At 41.1% G+C, this 16907-nt stretch overlaps 1 protein-coding gene and 2 long non-coding RNA genes across 4 annotated transcripts; 1 reads left to right on the top strand and 2 right to left on the bottom strand.

Moving 5' to 3' along the window:
- Nucleotides 1-577: 577 nt before the first annotated feature.
- Nucleotides 578-11256, bottom strand: LOC116044696. Its single transcript, XR_004103735.2, has 3 exons — nt 11053-11256; nt 9514-9663; nt 578-941 (listed from the first exon to the last, which is right to left on the bottom strand). It is a non-coding gene; the product is annotated as an uncharacterized LOC116044696 (long non-coding RNA).
- Nucleotides 1263-15943, top strand: LOC116044691 (vascular endothelial growth factor C-like). Of its 2 annotated transcripts, XM_035998721.1 has the most exons (9): nt 1263-2856; nt 7759-8002; nt 8858-9048; nt 9535-9665; nt 9769-9872; nt 11075-11209; nt 11671-11872; nt 14348-14499; nt 14530-15943. In XM_035998721.1, the coding sequence occupies exons 1-8, from the start codon at nt 2755-2757 to the stop codon at nt 14457-14459; spliced, it is 1221 nt and encodes a 406-aa protein (XP_035854614.1). In that variant the 5' UTR covers nt 1263-2754; the 3' UTR covers nt 14460-14499; nt 14530-15943. The 2 variants fall into 2 exon arrangements, with proteins under 2 accessions (XP_035854614.1, XP_031147962.1); XM_031292102.2 differs by having other exon boundaries at nt 14348-15943.
- On the bottom strand, nt 11868-13527 carry LOC118494481. The gene is made up of 3 exons (XR_004896634.1): nt 12907-13527; nt 12548-12552; nt 11868-12081 (listed from the first exon to the last, which is right to left on the bottom strand). It is a non-coding gene; the product is annotated as an uncharacterized LOC118494481 (long non-coding RNA).
- Nucleotides 15944-16907: the final 964 nt, after the last annotated feature.

The raw sequence follows: 16907 nt of genomic DNA, 5'->3' as shown, positions 1-16907 counted from the left end.
CAGGTTCACAAAGTTCATCTGTGGCATAGCATGGCAGCTATTTCACAAACCCAGCTCATTCCTGTGACGTAGAGCAGTTATCGCTGTTAAAAAAAAAACGGAACAACTTTGACTAGATTTCTTTCAGTTTTTCAAAGCATCGTAATAGGACCGCTATGAAAACATAAAGGCCCACATTTTCTAAGATGTGCACCTGTATGAGAAGCAGTTGTACGTGGTAATTAGTGTGTGACAGAATCATTTGAAAATAAACGCACTGTAGGCCTGAGAGTGAGGACCACCCAAGATGATACAGAAGATAAGCAACGTAATGGGAAGAAAAGTATTTTTTCAATCATTTTTCACTTGACATGACGTTTCTAGTTGCATTTGGTTTGTTGTCAGCCTCTGGGGAGGATCGTGATCATTACATATTTTATCATAGAGGTTTAAATTTACCTTACCCTTTGCCCCCCAAGGAAACAGACGTAGACAAAGAGAATGTCATCTCATACATATTTAAAGTGCACTTTGAAGCAGGTGATTTGGTTTCCTTTTGTTTCCTTTTTTAACAATCTCTCTCTCTCTCTCTCTCTCTCTCTCTCTCTCTCTCTCTCTTAAATCTTTGCTCCAAGCTCACATGTTGAAGTGGGGAAAGCAATGACTGGAATGTGGAATTTGGTCGACAGATTTCAACACATAAAGCGTACTGCAAGCAGACACTTGCCACCGTGTGTGTGCATGTGTGTGTGTGTGTGGGGGTGTGCGTCTTTAATCCTTGAAAAGGCTGGCAGTGACTGGCCCAAAAATCGGATGTTTTCTCATTCGAGCGTTTCCCAGACACACCTCTTTCTCCTTCCTTGTCGTCAGCCTCCTGTCTCCTCTCCTTCTTCTCTCGTCTGTCTGTCTGTCTGTCCATCTTCCCCATAATTTATTTTACAGTTGTCGGTAACTGCTTCGCCCTGAGAGAGGGGAAAAAAAAAAAGAAAGATATAATTTAGACAAAGCTTCTGCTGCTGCTCACCTTTCCTTGCCCTCCCCTTCTCCTCCTCATCCTTCATGACACACACAGACACACACAGACACACATGCCTACAGCCTTGGGGGTAATAGAGTTAAAGAGGTATGTAAAGTTTGCCATTTTTAGGACCTTGAACGGCAAAACCAGAGGGAGAAAGAACAAGAGAAGAGGTGAGAGGGGGAGGGAGAAAGTGTGAAGGAGTAGGGACAGAAAGGGTGTTTGGAGCTGCAGGTGTGAGACCCAATTTTGTGGTTTTATTTCCGTCCCTCTCTCTCGCACAGAAACCAGTCTTGACATTGAAATAGTGCTTACTGTGTTGAAGAGAAACCAGCAGGAATTGGCAACAGCTGACGTGAAGCAGAAACAGCAGAGAGAGAGAAACACAGAAAAGGTCATAAAAAAGGCACTTAGAGCTGCAGTTAAGCAACTCGCACATTCATCACCGCTGGCTGCTACTGAACACACACACACACACACGCATTTTTAAAGTCTCAGCGGCAGCTGCTCCCATGACGAGAAATTACAAAGACGGAAGGACAAAGACGAAGAGTGATAAGGAACATGTGAGGATTATCTGATTTTGGTTGAACCTCTTTTTGTGCCTGAGAGAATGTATTTTTGAAAAAGCTATAAAGAGCAAAAATAGCCATTCCAAGTGAATTTAAATCACATAAAAAGTGATGGCTTGTGTTAAGAGGAAATGTATCAGTGCCAAGGCGCTGCCTGCTTCTGCAGACTGTAAAGCCTGCAATTTCTGGGGAAAAATAGAAGTGTGCCAGTTCAATCAGCTATAACGCACGAATCATCTCTCTCAAATCCTTCACTCCGCCCACAAGATACAATCCTTCCATTCTTGTGTATTTTTTCTCATTCACTCCACCAGGATGTCTATGAGCAGGATGCACATTCACTCTGTTTGGACAAGAACTTAATACCAAAAGTTGGACACTTTTTTTTAAAAACCTACTTTCTTTTTCTTTTCTTTCCTTTTTTTTAACTCCATTTGGAAACAGGGATTTGGAATAAGCTCTTCTCTCTTTTTTCTCTCTCTTTGATGCTTTTCCAAGGATCAGGCAGCCTGACAGAAAAAGTTGTGACAGATTTAGAAAACGGCAAAAAAGTCCAGAGGGAAGACAGACAGAGCTTTGCCCCGAAGGTTCCTGAGGAAGAAACAAGAGACAGATAAAGAGGCAGGGATAATCTGAGAGAGGGAGGGAAGAGCGCAGCTGTTGTGTGGGGAGATAATATAGATAAAGAAAGTGAGAAGGTGCACAAGTGTGAAGGGCGAAGGAGAAGAGACTGACAACACAGCCAAGGCTGGAAAGAAAAAAGGGAGCGTCAGCAAATAAACTAATCAGGTTGGAGACATAAGGCAAACAAGACACCAAATATCATCATCAAATAAAACAACAGTGAGAATGGAAATGCAGCAAGACAGGAGGAAAGACTTCCAATGAAGTGAAAGGAAAAAAGAAAACAGGAGCTGTGTTTGACGCGAAGAAGAGGAGACGATTCCCTCATCATGTTTTATTCAGCTGGTTTCCCAAATTCAAACAACCTGCGCCGGAAGAGCAACTTCGTCCCAGGATAGAATGAAGAGAGGAGCAAAGAGATACCTGCCGAGTCTGTGATACCCTCCTGCTCCTCCTTTTCCTCCTCTCCTCCTTCCTTTCTTTCACTTTACATCCAGCTTTAGATTCACTAACTTCCTCCTCCTCTGCCCTGGTATCTCCTCTCCTCTCCACCTCCTCACTATGTGGATACCAGCTTTGCTCCTATGGATTCTTAATATCAGCAATTTGTGCTCAGGACAAGACTATACGGACTATTACCAAACTGGAGACATGGGCACCGAGGTGAGACATTGCATTTCTTTACAATTTAGTGTGTAAAAACTCTTTTTTTTTTTTTTTCTTAAACCAATCTACTGAGAAGTTTCACTAACTTCTACAGCTTGTAAATAAGCGTCTACCATGGATTACATACAGTACGCGTGACAAATGAAAGGAAATAAATCTGAATAAATGTGTGGAGAAAGATAGTAAATTCAGATGCTGCCGTAAAAAGAAAAAAGATTTCAATCATACACTTTGGCCTATACCAAATCTGAAACAATTTGAACACTTATGGGAGATTTTAGAGCAGTGTGTTAGACAACCATCATCGAAACACCAAATGAGAGAATATCTATTGGGATAATGCTGTTAGTAAAGCTCTGTTTACTCTGGAAGTCTCATTATTGGGGGTTAGATCAAGAGCTCTTTTAACAGAGAGACTTGACAAACACAAGATGTGTATACAACTATAATCCAGTGTAGAGAAGATTTTATGATGGGTTTGCTATTTTGTTCCGGTACAAGAATCCAATTAGATTTTTTTTGCTTTTAAGCAAGGTGTTTTTATAATGCTGTAATGTATACATTAGATTTACAAGAGTATGCATCGGAGAAGGAATATCCAAGCTCTGTGCTCGTGTGAAACGCAAACATTTTGAATTCTGAATTGATAAAAGAGGTGTGGAGATGATCAAAGGCAGACTGTAACCTGTTTTGCGATTGAGCTGATAGCATACAAGATGGTATCGTCAGCATAAAAATTGACATTCAGTCAAAAACAGTACACTGATCCTTGTGGAACGCCTTTACCAACAACGTAGGGGACTTGATTTGAAACTATCGGCACCAACAGCCCAAACCAGAAAGATATGATTTGAACCAGTTGTAAGAATCATCAAAACCAATAAAAAGCTTATTTAGCTCAATATTATGATCAACAGTATCAAAAGCCTTGGACAGACTTAGAAAGAGTGCAGGTCTAAAGGGCTGTGACTGCTGTGACGGAAGGACATGATTTTCATCCAGAAAAGGCATGTAGTTGTGAGATGACCAGCGGACAGGACAGCTTAGATAAACTCACAAGTCTAACCACCTTTGTGTAATGTGTTCATTCAATCATCTCAAGGCGCTTTATGTTGGCTTTTCCTTAAATATTTGTTTTAATAATGTATATTATCATTGTTAAAATGAACTCAATTACCTGGCAAAACACTCCTAGTAGTAGTAATTATCCAAAGGCTTTAATGCAATCAATTGAATTTACCCCTAAACCAATTAAAGGGAGTCTAATTTAAGCCCCAGCTTATAAATCCACTTCCTTTACCTTACATGAAACCGTGAAACGTCAATTTCTTTACATAGTGCCAAACATGTTTCCAAAGCTTGTTTCTGTGATGTCATTTCAGACAATACTATGAGCACAATTCTGTGTAAAACCCATCAACTGCTTTGGTTTCAAATGTCTACTTTACTGTAAACGCTGTTTACCCGCCAACCAGGAAAGTGTTTGGTGTTCTTCTGTGGAAGGGTCCCTGGGGTTGAGGTAAAAGCTTCCTCCTTGTCAAAAATGTCTCTAATAGCAGTGATTTATGATACTTCCTCTGTCATTTATTGATGTTAAAATAGTTTACTACAAGGGATTGTGTCCAAATGCGCTGGAAGAGATCTTAAGTAATACAATAGTCGTGGAATTGAATGAAGGAATCCCAAAACACATATTTTGATGCGACTAGCCAGTTATCAATTGTTTAAAAAAAAAAAGACAAAATAAAATTGTGTGTTTGAACGTAACGTTGGCTTCAGACATAACATGTTTAAACTGGAGGAAAGGGTGAGTGACGAATGCATGGGTGTGTGTCTGTGTGCCAGCAGTATTGCATGCTGAACCCAAGAGCATTGGTCATTCGTCCATTATGACCTCATAGTCCCACAGCAATGACCTCATGTCATGTAATCACTTAACATCCCAAAGGAGAGAGAGAGAGAGAGGGAGAGGGGGAGAGAGAGAGAGAGAGAGAGAGAGAGAGAGAGAGAGACCAAAAGAAAAAGGGGAAATCTGGAAAGACCTTGAAAGAAAAGAATAAGAGAAAATCATCCATCCTCCAATTATTAATTACAACTGTCCATCAAAATTATCGAGAGATTGTGTCACTGTCATGTCTGACAGTGTTATGGAGGTTTGAGTGTTAAATTGTCTGAGCTTAAATACTAAAAACTGGCCAAAAAAAAGATACACCTGCAGAAATGATGCGTGTAAATCAGTAATGCTACAAGTAAAGAAAAATTGGCAATTGTAGCCTCTACTTAACACTAAGGGTAATGGCATTTCCATCAGCCTCAGCTGCAAATGTTAGCATGCTGAAATGCTAAACTAAGATGGTGAGCATGGGAAACATTATACCTGCTAAACATGCATGTTAGCATTGTCATTGTAAGCATGCTGATGTTAGCTTGTAGCTTAGGATATTTTGAAGTGGGGTTGTATGAGGTACTTATAACTTTTACATAGTCAGTGTATTACATAAGTAGAAGGCGGTCGGCACGCCCCCAGTTTGGAGAAGCAGGCAGGCAGGAGTCCCAGCACGAAAGCTAAGCAATGTACTGCTGTGGATGGGGGCAGCAGCTGAATATATTTTATTTATAATATTTTTATCCTAAAAAAAGGCCCACCTAAAAAAAATCAATTTCTCAACCTTGCCATCAGACAGCTCTTTCCGACGGGGAACTGAAGCCATTATCTATGCTCTTGTCAAAGTCCAGACTCCATTGACAAAAACAACAAACATTCTACCTCACAGAACACCAGAGTTGCTGGTCTACCGCTGCTTAGATCAGTTAGTTTGTGTGTTCTATTGTGTGATTTTTGTGTTATAAAAGGGTTAGGCGCTAACAAAACTAACGAACAAACTAACCGATCAAGGCAGCGGTAGGCCAGCAACCCCTGTGTTCTGCGAGGTAAAATTACTGTTTTTGTCAATGGAGTCTGGTGGCTTTGACGAGAGTATACATAACAGCTTCAGTTCCCCCTGTGTACACTTAAACAAGGTGCTTTGACAGCAAGGTAAAGCTGTGAAAAGATTTTAAATATAGCGTACACTTTAACTGATATATATTCTTTTAGGTGGGCCTTTTTTAAGTGTCTAAAATACATTTTTGCTGTTGCCCCCATCCACAGCAGTACATTGCTTAATTTCTGTGCCTATCCTCCTGCCTGCTTCTTCAAAATTGGGGGCGTGCTGACCGCCATCTACTGTATGTAATACACTGACTATGGATAAGTACCTCATACAACCCCACTTCAAAAAATCCAAACTATCCCTTTAAAGCACCACTGTACAGCCTCACAGAGCATGGCTGTAGCCTCTTAGTCTTGTATTCAATATTATTATGTTTAAAAAAAAAAACAAAAAAAAAAACTCTTGTTTTGGAAGAATTGTAAAAGTTGATAAATAATTCCATATTTGATGTCACAGGTTACACATATGTTGAGATATATGAGATGGCTAGAAAGAAACCAGAAAAAGACGGGAGGTAGACAGAGAGAGAGACAGAGAGAGAGAGAGAGAGATAAATGGATAGACTGATAACATCGGAGATCTGGTTTCTGTTTAGGTAATGCCAGCTGTACCAGTCTGTTCCCTCTCAGCCTGGGAAAGTAAACAACCACGCTCACTCCCCGGAGGAAGAATATATATGTGACACTCTTCCGACTCCCAGCTGACATCTAGTCCCCACAAGATGATACAGCAGCCCGTCAGTTTTTTCTTTCATCTACTGTATCTCTACGGAGCGGAACAGAGTCATCTATCATGACGGCAGAAAAATCATTATGGCAATGACTCACAGCAGGAATGTTTTATAGAGCTACTGTAAACTTTCTAGATTTCCTGCATAGACCTGGTCAACCACATAAAGCCCTCTATGTACAACAATAATAATAATAAAAATAATAATGTGGGTGTTAGCTGAGCTGACAAGATCCAGTCTGTTTGGTCCATTTAAGCCATGGATGTGATTTAAGCAGGCCTAATGCTGCATTTAACGACTCCACTGAAGCTCTTACGTAGGAGACTCCTAAGTCATGGAGGGCACATTAAGGAAGGGTAGTAGAAAGAAATGAATTGCATTGATAAAGCAACCAAAAGGACTTTCAGATGCAGGACAAAAATGTAACCTCATTGGTAAACTTGCTCAGATTACAGCGTCTTGTTCAAGGGCACTGCAGGGCAGGTATTTTCCAATTTTATCACATTGCCTTAGGTGAGATTGTTTAAAGTGTATAGCAGTCTGAAAGCTATACAAGGGAACCACCAGAAACAGCAAGAAAAGCAATACTAAGGCATAAAGAAAACGCCGACTTTGCAGCTTCCTTGAGAACTCGAATGCAACAATGTGTGTGTGTGTGTGTGTGTGTGTGTGTGTGTGTGTGTGTGTGTGTGTGTGTGTGTGTGGGGGTGAGGAGAGGACATACGTACCCACAATAACCAACAGTAGCCAACAGCAACATGTTACAACACATTGGTAGCTGAGGTATTTACTGTTTATCCAGCTCAAACCAGCGAAGCTTACACTGTTAATTCAACAGTATCTAATAGTTTTCCTCCAAATAACATGACTCGCAAACAAATCACTTACCCAATTCTAATATTTCAAAATATAAAGAGTATTGCATTTTTTTATGTCTATTATATTTAATAACCACAAGCAGTATATTGGGCCTGAAATTTGTGACTTAAATGCCAGTTTTTAAGACTTTTTAGATTTTATCATCTCCTTAACTCCTGTTTTTCCCCGTCTTAGGGATGTTGTCTACGAATACAACGCTTTCTATCAACACGTGAAGAACTAAAAGTGTATTTTAGCTGAAGAAATATTGTGTCATTAAAGTCCCATTTGTCTATATGATTCTTTCCTGTCTTCCAGGCTCCAGTATTGTCAGATCACCAGGCCAGTTTGGAGTCAGTGACGAGTGTGGATCAGCTATTACAGCTTCTATACCCCGAATACAATTTGCTTCAGCACTGCCTGACGAAGAAATCATGGCACGCCTCCTCTTCCCCCTCTTTTCCTACCGCCTCAGCAAACCCTTTTGTCCACTCTAACGATGAGGACCTGTGGGGTCAGCCGAGGGAGGAGGCTCTTTTCAAAATGGACAGGACTTTGGGAGGTAAACATTGCGATACTTCACAAACAAGTACTGTACAGTGAATTTAGTTGCCACAAACTAGTGGTTTCTCAGATAAGATAATTAATACTTTAATTTGTGAAAGCGTATATAGTACCAGATCACTTCCAAAAACCAAAAATCCAAACTTTGTAATGATAGCCTCTTTATGGGTGCCCAAATTCTTTCATATGAAGGGCCAAATATGTATCTGGATGAAAGGCCATGGGCCAAAAATAAACGTTGATGACGTTATGTAAAAATGTATTATATTTGATAGAAAGTGAACATTCTAAATCTAAAATAAAATGTTGGCTTACTCAAAGCCAGTGAAGTGAGCACGGCTCACAGCACGTGAGGGAGAGCGGGGAGAGTATCCTAATTCTTGTAATTCTCCGTGGACAAGTTTAATAAGGAAGTTTAACAGCACTGTTAAACAACACTGTGCTTTACGTTGCCGTAAAACTAAAGTAAAGTAAAGTACTTTTTAGTTGCACAAAATGTAGGTTTCGTAGTCAATAAAGTTAGAATTTACCAGCACTTTTAAAAATAGGACAATAAGCATGAGCATGTCAAATGCCGTGGCGGGTAATAACAAAGGGAGCACGGGCCCAAACTTGGCCCGCAGGCCCCAAATTGGGCAGCCTTGCTTTAAACCCAAGAGTGGACTGCCAGACAGATTTCTGGAGACACACAAAACTAGGTGGTAAATGCAATAAATAAAAGCCAAGTTGGACAGAAGACTGGAAAATGAAAATAAGATACATTATTGGTTGATGATTTCCTAATTACAGATCAATTAAGACCTAAAAGCTCTCTTGTATTCAGATTCAGTTACTAAATCACATTTGTTTTCAGTCATCTTAGAGGAGATCCAGCGGACCTCATGCCAGCCCAGAGAGGTGTGTGTTGAGGTCGCCAAAGAATACCCAGAATCCACCAGTCAGTTCTACCTCCCTCGCTGTGTGGCGCTGCATCGGTGCGGAGGGTGCTGCACCAACGAGGCCTATTACTGCACGAACACAAGTCACACGCTCGTCAACAAGACTGTAAGTGGCACAGCTGGATTCTCTCTTGTATCTGCCCTGTTTACGTCCATGTCAGACACTTCTTAGCACTTGAGTTTTTCCAACACTGGCTCACATTACACGATTGTGTTGGTATTTTCTGCTCTCACATTTCGAACTGCCTCAGGAAAGATCCAGTTGTGTAACAAGTATACCACTGACAGTATTACAGCCCGCCCTACTGCAGTGGGACACCCTTTGGCTACAACTGGACATCAAGTCAATCCAATACACACACACACACACACACACACACACAGTTGCACAATCTTGCATATCATTACATCAACCTCTGCACAGTCACAACCAGCAATATTGTAATGAAAGCAGCATCAGAAGAAGAAGAAAAGAGAAGGGAAATAAAATGGCTTACACAAATTAGTTTTGCACACACACACACACACACACACACACACACACACACACACACACACACACACCTCTAACTTTCATCTTTCCTCCTGCCAGTTGATGGAACTGTCCCCGCCCAGGATGGATCGCTCCGTCGTCATGGTATCCTTCGTCAACCACACTTCGTGCGAATGCCTCTCCAAGCGGCCGCTCCACTCCATCATAAGACGAGCTGCATCAGATCACCTGTGAGTGAGAGTGAGGAGTGACGCGTGTGTGTGTGTGTGTTTACAAACTTTTCTGAGTCATTTATCTGGTATACATGCATTTAGAATATGTGCGTCTGTGCAGGTGTTCCCCACCCGAAGTTCCCTGTGCCTCCGGGTCATTATGGGATCCAATGAACTGTGTGTGTGTCTCTACAGACGCCTTAAACTACTCTGAGAGAGAAACAGGTGAGGGTGCATGAGTCATGATAAAGTCAAATTATTCAGTTGAGATGACCCTTAAGGGAGTTTTGATATCAATGGTTACACTTTTCTGTGCTTGTTTTCTGTGAAATACTGGGTACTTTTGGCTTTTCAATCAAATCAATCAAATGAGTCATGAGGGGACACTGCTCCACTTTAAGGATTTTGCTAGCCAAAAAGGTTGACAACAACTGGTGTAGAGAGCAGAAAATATTTCAGGCTGGCTCTATTTTGGGTCCTTATCTGATAATTTAACAAATAAAAAAAAATAAAATAAACAAGCTTTGCACCAATCAAATGCTAGAAAGCAGGGATGATTTTGGCAAATCAAAATCCAGCAACAAATCAAAAGTATAACTTGTCATAGCAAATGTAACATTACATCCTCAATAAAGGGTTGAGACCAGGATGTCAAACAAGCAAAACCTACGCAGTATGTTGCATTACAAAAAAAGCAGGATTTACCTCATCTGTGAGTTTGAATAGTGTGATGACATAGCAGCAGGTTCAGATTGGGACATCTGATACAACACAGGTGCTTTCACTGATGAATGCAAATCACCTGCTGCAGAGTTTGGCAGGAGTCTAACCCCCCCCCCCCCCCCCTGCACCTCTCCAGCACAAATAACCCCCCACATGTTATAATATTAAAGAAATGTGCTTCTATTTCTAAACGTGTGTATTGTTCCACTTTCGCCTTGTAACTAGTTAACAGAACTGACAACTCCCAGCTCTGTGAGAGAATGCCAAATCATCCAAAATGTGGCAACACCTAAACCCCCACTGAGCAGGTTTTGGGATGTGAACCAGATTTCGTTCAAAAACTCCACCAGCACAGCCACATGATGATGATGATGATGATGATGCTTGGGCGGCAAATGAAATGATCTGAAGCGACTTTCCCCCCCGAGGGAATGTTTATTCAACTGTAACATGAGAAGCGAAAGTGTCTTTGTGGCATGTTACTTGTACAATCATGTAGTGAACTACAGCGCCTTCCATCTCCAGTAACCTTTTTCTTTTTTCTAATAATAAACTGGGAAACCTTACTTAACATAATCCGTAACGGTCTGAACCGACTGAAAATAGATACCATTGGGAAATTGTGCGTGCATGGCAAAACAAAGCTGGAAAAAAACAACTAAATACCAATTTTTTTTTTTACCTCCTTTCCATGTGGCTTCCAGAGGCGCTGGACTCGGGTCTGCTGGCTCTCTGTGGGCCCAACAGGATTCTGTATGAGTCCACCTGCGAATGTGTTTGTCGGAATGGACTCACCGAGGACAGCTGCGATCCAGGCTGGAAACTGGACCACAACACCTGTAAGGAGGGTTACAGTTACTGCAAATATTTTACACCATACCGTTGTTTGAAAAAGGAATACAAACCCCAGAGTGAATATGAGGGGATACCAGAGAGAGTCTTAACATTGTCCATTCTCCAAAGTGTTAACATCCCATTTACACAATCGGTTCTAATGCCTTAATAGGGATGCCAAAAGTGCTCCTCTTTTGTGTGAGAAAGTGGTAAAAAAAAAAAAAGAAAGACCTATCAATTTACTGTAAATAAACCAAATTACGAAGAAAAGGACTGTTATTCTGAAAGCTGCCAGGCAAGATCGAGCCAGAATGGATAAACACAGATGGAGGGAAGTTGTTGGGAAGTACGGCTTTATGCAACTATCTAACAAGTCAGAACCTGACCACCAAATATTCAACAAAACCAACAGAGGTGCGCAATCGTTTGGTTTTAATTCATGAAATGAAACTCTTCCTTCTCTCAGGTGAATGCCAGTGTGAAGGCCAAGGTGAGGGGAAGTGGTGCCCCACCGGCCAGCGGTGGGATGAGGAGCTGTGTGGCTGTGTGTGTGCTGCAGAGTGTCCCGGGAATCAGCCCCTGAACCCCGACACCTGCCTGTGTCAGTGCAGAGAGAGTCCACAGTCGTGTCTGCGGCAGGGCAAAAGGTTCAACCCCAACTCCTGCAGGTAGGCGTACAAGTCTGTCCTCGTCCTGGTTTCAAGCCAAAGTCCCTCCTTTGAGCAAAACACTGAAGTTCTCAGCTCTGCAGTCTTTTCTCCCTGTGGAAAGGGGCAAGCAAACAGGGAATGTCTCCCTTGGGGGATGAAATTATCCCAAGTATCCACACTCTGGGTCTCTGCCAACTCCACCCTTAGCTCCTAGAACCCCATCTGTCCTAAGCCCCAAAAAAGCCAATAAGCAATAATAAACAATTCAATCAATGATGTCAAAGATTATATTTCCCCTCTGTTAGTATCCATTTATTTAACAATCAGTTGTGTTACTGTCTCTAACTGACAGAAAACACCCACATTCTCTTCTTTTAATACAAGTTGTACAGCACATCCCAAATAAGCTGAAAATAGTGTGTTTATATAGTCACTTCAATTCCATAGAAAAGAGTATCTCAGTCTGGTTTCCAAGCCTGCGTCAGAACAAGTTATTGTTTCCTCTTTTCCTACTTCCAAAGTTGCATAAAACCCACAGTTCCGAAAATCTTCCAGCTGTACTGCACTTGTCTGAAATATGATCTGCGTGTAGGCACTGACTGCCATATGTGGCCGAGAACACACTCAAACTCTTTATAAAGACTTTCAATAGAGCATGAAATATGTTAACGGCTATGGAGCAGGTGATGTAACATGGGCTCAAGGGACAGTGATGACTTCTATTAGTATATAGTGGCTTAAGAACATGGCACAATTGCAGGTTTTTACTTGTATATACTTTCTGCAATGATAATTTGGATATTTGTTTGTTTTGAAATGCCTGATTGTTACCTGGCAAACCAGTCTGTGGTTAATGTGTCATGCTTGCTGCTCCACATATTAGTTCACTCTTAAAAGCTCTCAGTGTTTTGCAGCTGTAGCTAAGGACAAGTCAGTTCCTGTGTTACAGTAACTTCCATTTGGAAACAACTATTTACCAATTTTTCCAAATTCAAATGCAGCATTTCTGCACATCAGTTCATCATGAGTTACCTGAACCCGTGACTTAACACGGAGTACACTGGTCCTGTCTGCTGTGCTCAGGCTGGTCAGCCCTTGGGGTGCCTTCACTAGTCTTCACCCTGGGAGTCTGCATAGAAAGGGGCGAGGAAAGAGTGAGAACCAGAGCTTTGAGGGACAGGCAGTTAGGGGGGGGGGCGGCAAGCAAACTCTCAATGGACATGTCATACATTCCAAACTCGAGAAAGAAAAACGTTCTTCCTCCATTTTCTTTCGCTCACATGTTTCCACATGACCTTTTATGGACACAGGGGGGGTCCAAGACATTCAACTGCGGGTCTCAGCTGCGTGTGCGTGTGTTGCATGCGTGTCGCGGTTCCCACAGCCAGCACGCAAAGAGATCAACCTCCCTCTGACCCAAGAGGCCTTGCAGAGACAGACGGGGAGACTGGGCGAACTCGATGACAGTGAGCAGAGCAGCAATAAGACGGGCTCGGAGACAAATTGAGTGACGAGGAAAAACACGCAGGCAGACGTGAGCTTCGATATGAGTGATATCTAATGGTGGCTTTACACGTGTGGGAAAGTTCACAGACATACACACACTACACATGTGGCCTTAGGCAGAGTTTCTATAACGTTCTCAGCTTAAGAGGGCTGAAATAAATAAGATCTTTACTCAAACTTAAAATTCAATTTCAGTTAGAGTTCCTTAATTGTGTTTTTCAGTGAAATTCAAATATTTCACAGCTTAAAGTTCCAAATCCTCTTCAATCTTAGCCCTGCAATTGCTTTGGAAATTATGCTTTATATCAGCTTGTGGTGCTACAGTGACTTAATTTTTTTTGGGATGTTTTCTAGCAACCACAAGTCTTTACGAGCAAACTGGCTTATTAAATCACTGGGTTGAACCTATCTTATAAGAATTAAGTAACCACTAATTCAGTATAGATTTTTGAATGGCTGGTGCAACCCAATCCAGCTCTTTAACACAGTATGGGACATTAGTACACATGTCCTTTTTCCATCATTCTTTTCATTGTTTTGTCCTTTTTTTTTAAAGTTTGATTCAACATCTGGTCACAGTAGGTGGTGCACTGAAGACAATACACCTACTGTGATTTTGAAGATGAGAGTTCCCAGAATTCCAATATTCCTTCACTCTCTGGAGAAAAACTCCCTCTTTTTCTCACGCACAGATTCGTTTGATGCACGCAAAAAACTAAACTTGGAACAGGGATTTATCCAAAAAGGGATGTGAAGATCTGAATAATTGATAGCATTCAAGCCAAGAGAAGAGTATAAACCCCCGTGTCTTTCTTCTCTGTTCCTCTCAACCTCACCCTTTCTTTCCCTTCACCCTTACTTTAAAAATCCTTCTCCTTCTAATTCCTTCTGCATATTCACTTTCTCCTCTCACTACATTTTCTCTCTGCTTTTCTGTCCACTTCCCATTTTCCTCTTGATTTTCCTCCTCCTTCTCCCTCTGTCCAGTTGTTACAGGTTGCCTTGCAGAAAGCCCAGACGTGTGTGCCAGGCTGATTTTTACTACAGCCACCAAGTCTGCCAGTGCATTCCCAACTACTTGAGGCCTAAGTGGAATTAACCAATCACAGACAGGAGGAAAAAGACTGCAGGTGAAGCCATTTATTGCCTTTCAACATGAGGCTAGAAAGCTTTTGGCCTGAAAACAAAGGGACAATAAGAAGGACGTGCGTCTTGACAGGACAGGAAGGTGGAACTACACATTTACATGTACTGGATTACAACAGCAGCCCATGGAGAAGTTTTAGTACTTCTGTCTGTGCTCTGATACTCTCTACAAGAGGATGGGAGTGCTTCCCAGTGAAACAAAAAGGCCAAAACAGCCACCCATATGCAGCAAAACTCATAAACGTGGAGTGATTTCAGCCAAAAAGAAAATGAAGAGAGATATTTGACTCTCTGGGACTCTAATAACTCCAATCACACATGCCTAAAAGCATGACAAGAAGGCGGGATGGACCATCAGACTCTAAACCAGCGTTTATCCCTGCCACAACGTGTTTGAGCAAGATATTCAACCAGCGGCCTGCTGCAGAGACATCACTCATGACTGTGTAAAATGGAAAGTGGAATTTATAATAACAGACCAGACTCCATGCTTCTTTTTTTTTTTTTTGTTTAGATGAAATAAACTGTAGGCACTTTGGCAGTCTTGAGTCGTGAGATGTTTGAGAGGTTGAAGGATTTTTTTTTTGCAGAAATCATGTATTGTGATGTTGCCGGGGCCTTATTATTCCTTTCATTTCTTTTAAGCAGAGGTGGAAATGGTGACGACATGTTTCAGTGGTCTATTCAGAGCACCAGAGGATGTTTCCAACACCAGATTTTAATTTGAGCGACTATACTGAAAGGGATGGCGTGAAGGTCTTGTTGCAGCTAGTTTCATCTTCGTCTCATGTTTTATACAAGGGAAGAGGTTCAATGCCAGACCCTGTTTAGTTGAACGCTAATTTAAACGCTCCCAAAGAGCTATTATATCCTCCAGTTTCTACTTGCCTCTACTGTAGCGCTGCTCTTTGAAGATTTCACTCATATGTGGCTGAAACTGATCACAATTGATGGTAACACTTGGGTCTCTGGATCGTCTGGTAATTTAACTTTACACACTCTTAAGTAATATTATTTGTAAATATTTAAATCTTTGTCATATTTAAAACTGATATTTTGAAGACAGAATCGTGTGTAGTTGTAAAATACTGTATTTAAGTCACAATCATAACTGTTGTTTTGCATTAAAACAATTGACATGCCTTTGTACTCAGTTTGAATTATTATGGAGAATTTGAATGACGTTTGTAATTGTCCATTTTACCTGCACTGCAAGATTATTTTTAACAGTTCATTTAGGCTATACCGTACAGCTTTAAGAAAAACAATGATTTTAGGGCACACTAAATACATTTAATGTTAGGATGATTTATTGCAGGGTAGAGGTGATTGTAGTGTTTGTGCTATACGGATGTAGAGAAAAACTGAAATTCTGCTACTACTAAATATTTAAAGTAGGCTAGTTTTGAAGTATTGATTAAAAGCCTTGTCGGACAATGTTTGTTTCCCTGTTTCGTTAATGTTGAATATTATATCTTTTGGTGGTACACTGGCAGCGGTATGTGAATTCTGGTGAACACTACATTCCAATCATTTAAGTTGAATTAGTTTTTTGTTTTTTTTTACATCAAAACTGTCAAATGTTGTCAAAATCCATAATTTACAAGTAATATGTGTTAATGTAGAATGTAACTACTCTGTTATGTTTTCCAAAAATATAAAACATTGAATAATAATCACACATAAAATGAGAAATTTGTCACTGCTCCTTTAAAAAAAAACCAAAAAAAAACTATTGCATGTAAGCTCTCTGGCAACTAGAGGATAAGAAATAGCCGTTACATTGCTCATGTTTCTAATGACTATCTTGTGAAAAATACCTCCACAGCACGCCCACACGCACGCACACACACACACACACACACACACACACACCCCTCTGGGTGGGAACTTGACTCTTCCCTGTGGTCTCCTGTTTCTTCTTCTCCCTCTTCTTCGGCAGTCTCTCTTTCTCTCTCTCTCCCTCTGTCTGCATCTACCACAATAAACAATATTGACTCAGAGGGAAAACAAAGAGATCGCCTTTCTGTCTGGCCCATGTGACCGTCTGCCTCATTACTTAACCATCTGATTCTTCTGCATCATTAGCTGATTACACTGATTAATGGATGAGCTGTAGCCTCAGCTACCTGAAACGCATTTTAATCTCTTGACTGCTTTTTTGTACGTGTGTGAACATGGACTGTGCCAAATCAACACATTAGAATCTGCAGGGTTAATATCCACTGGCAGATATACAATTTACTTCAGAGTGACGCTAAAAAATGTGCTCATGTTGCCAGAAATTTACCCTGAAATAGTCCATGAAGTTTTCAGGCAGTGAAAGTCTGAGGCCGAGGCTACAGCTGGTGGAGGTTCAGCTCCTTTTCAAATCAGGAACATGCAATTCCAATATATCAAT

The sequence above is a fragment of the Sander lucioperca genome, chromosome 24 (assembly GCF_008315115.2).
Source record: "Sander lucioperca isolate FBNREF2018 chromosome 24, SLUC_FBN_1.2, whole genome shotgun sequence".
Taxonomy (NCBI): Eukaryota; Metazoa; Chordata; class Actinopteri; order Perciformes; family Percidae; genus Sander; species Sander lucioperca.
This window is presented reverse-complemented; position numbering and strand designations above follow the sequence as displayed.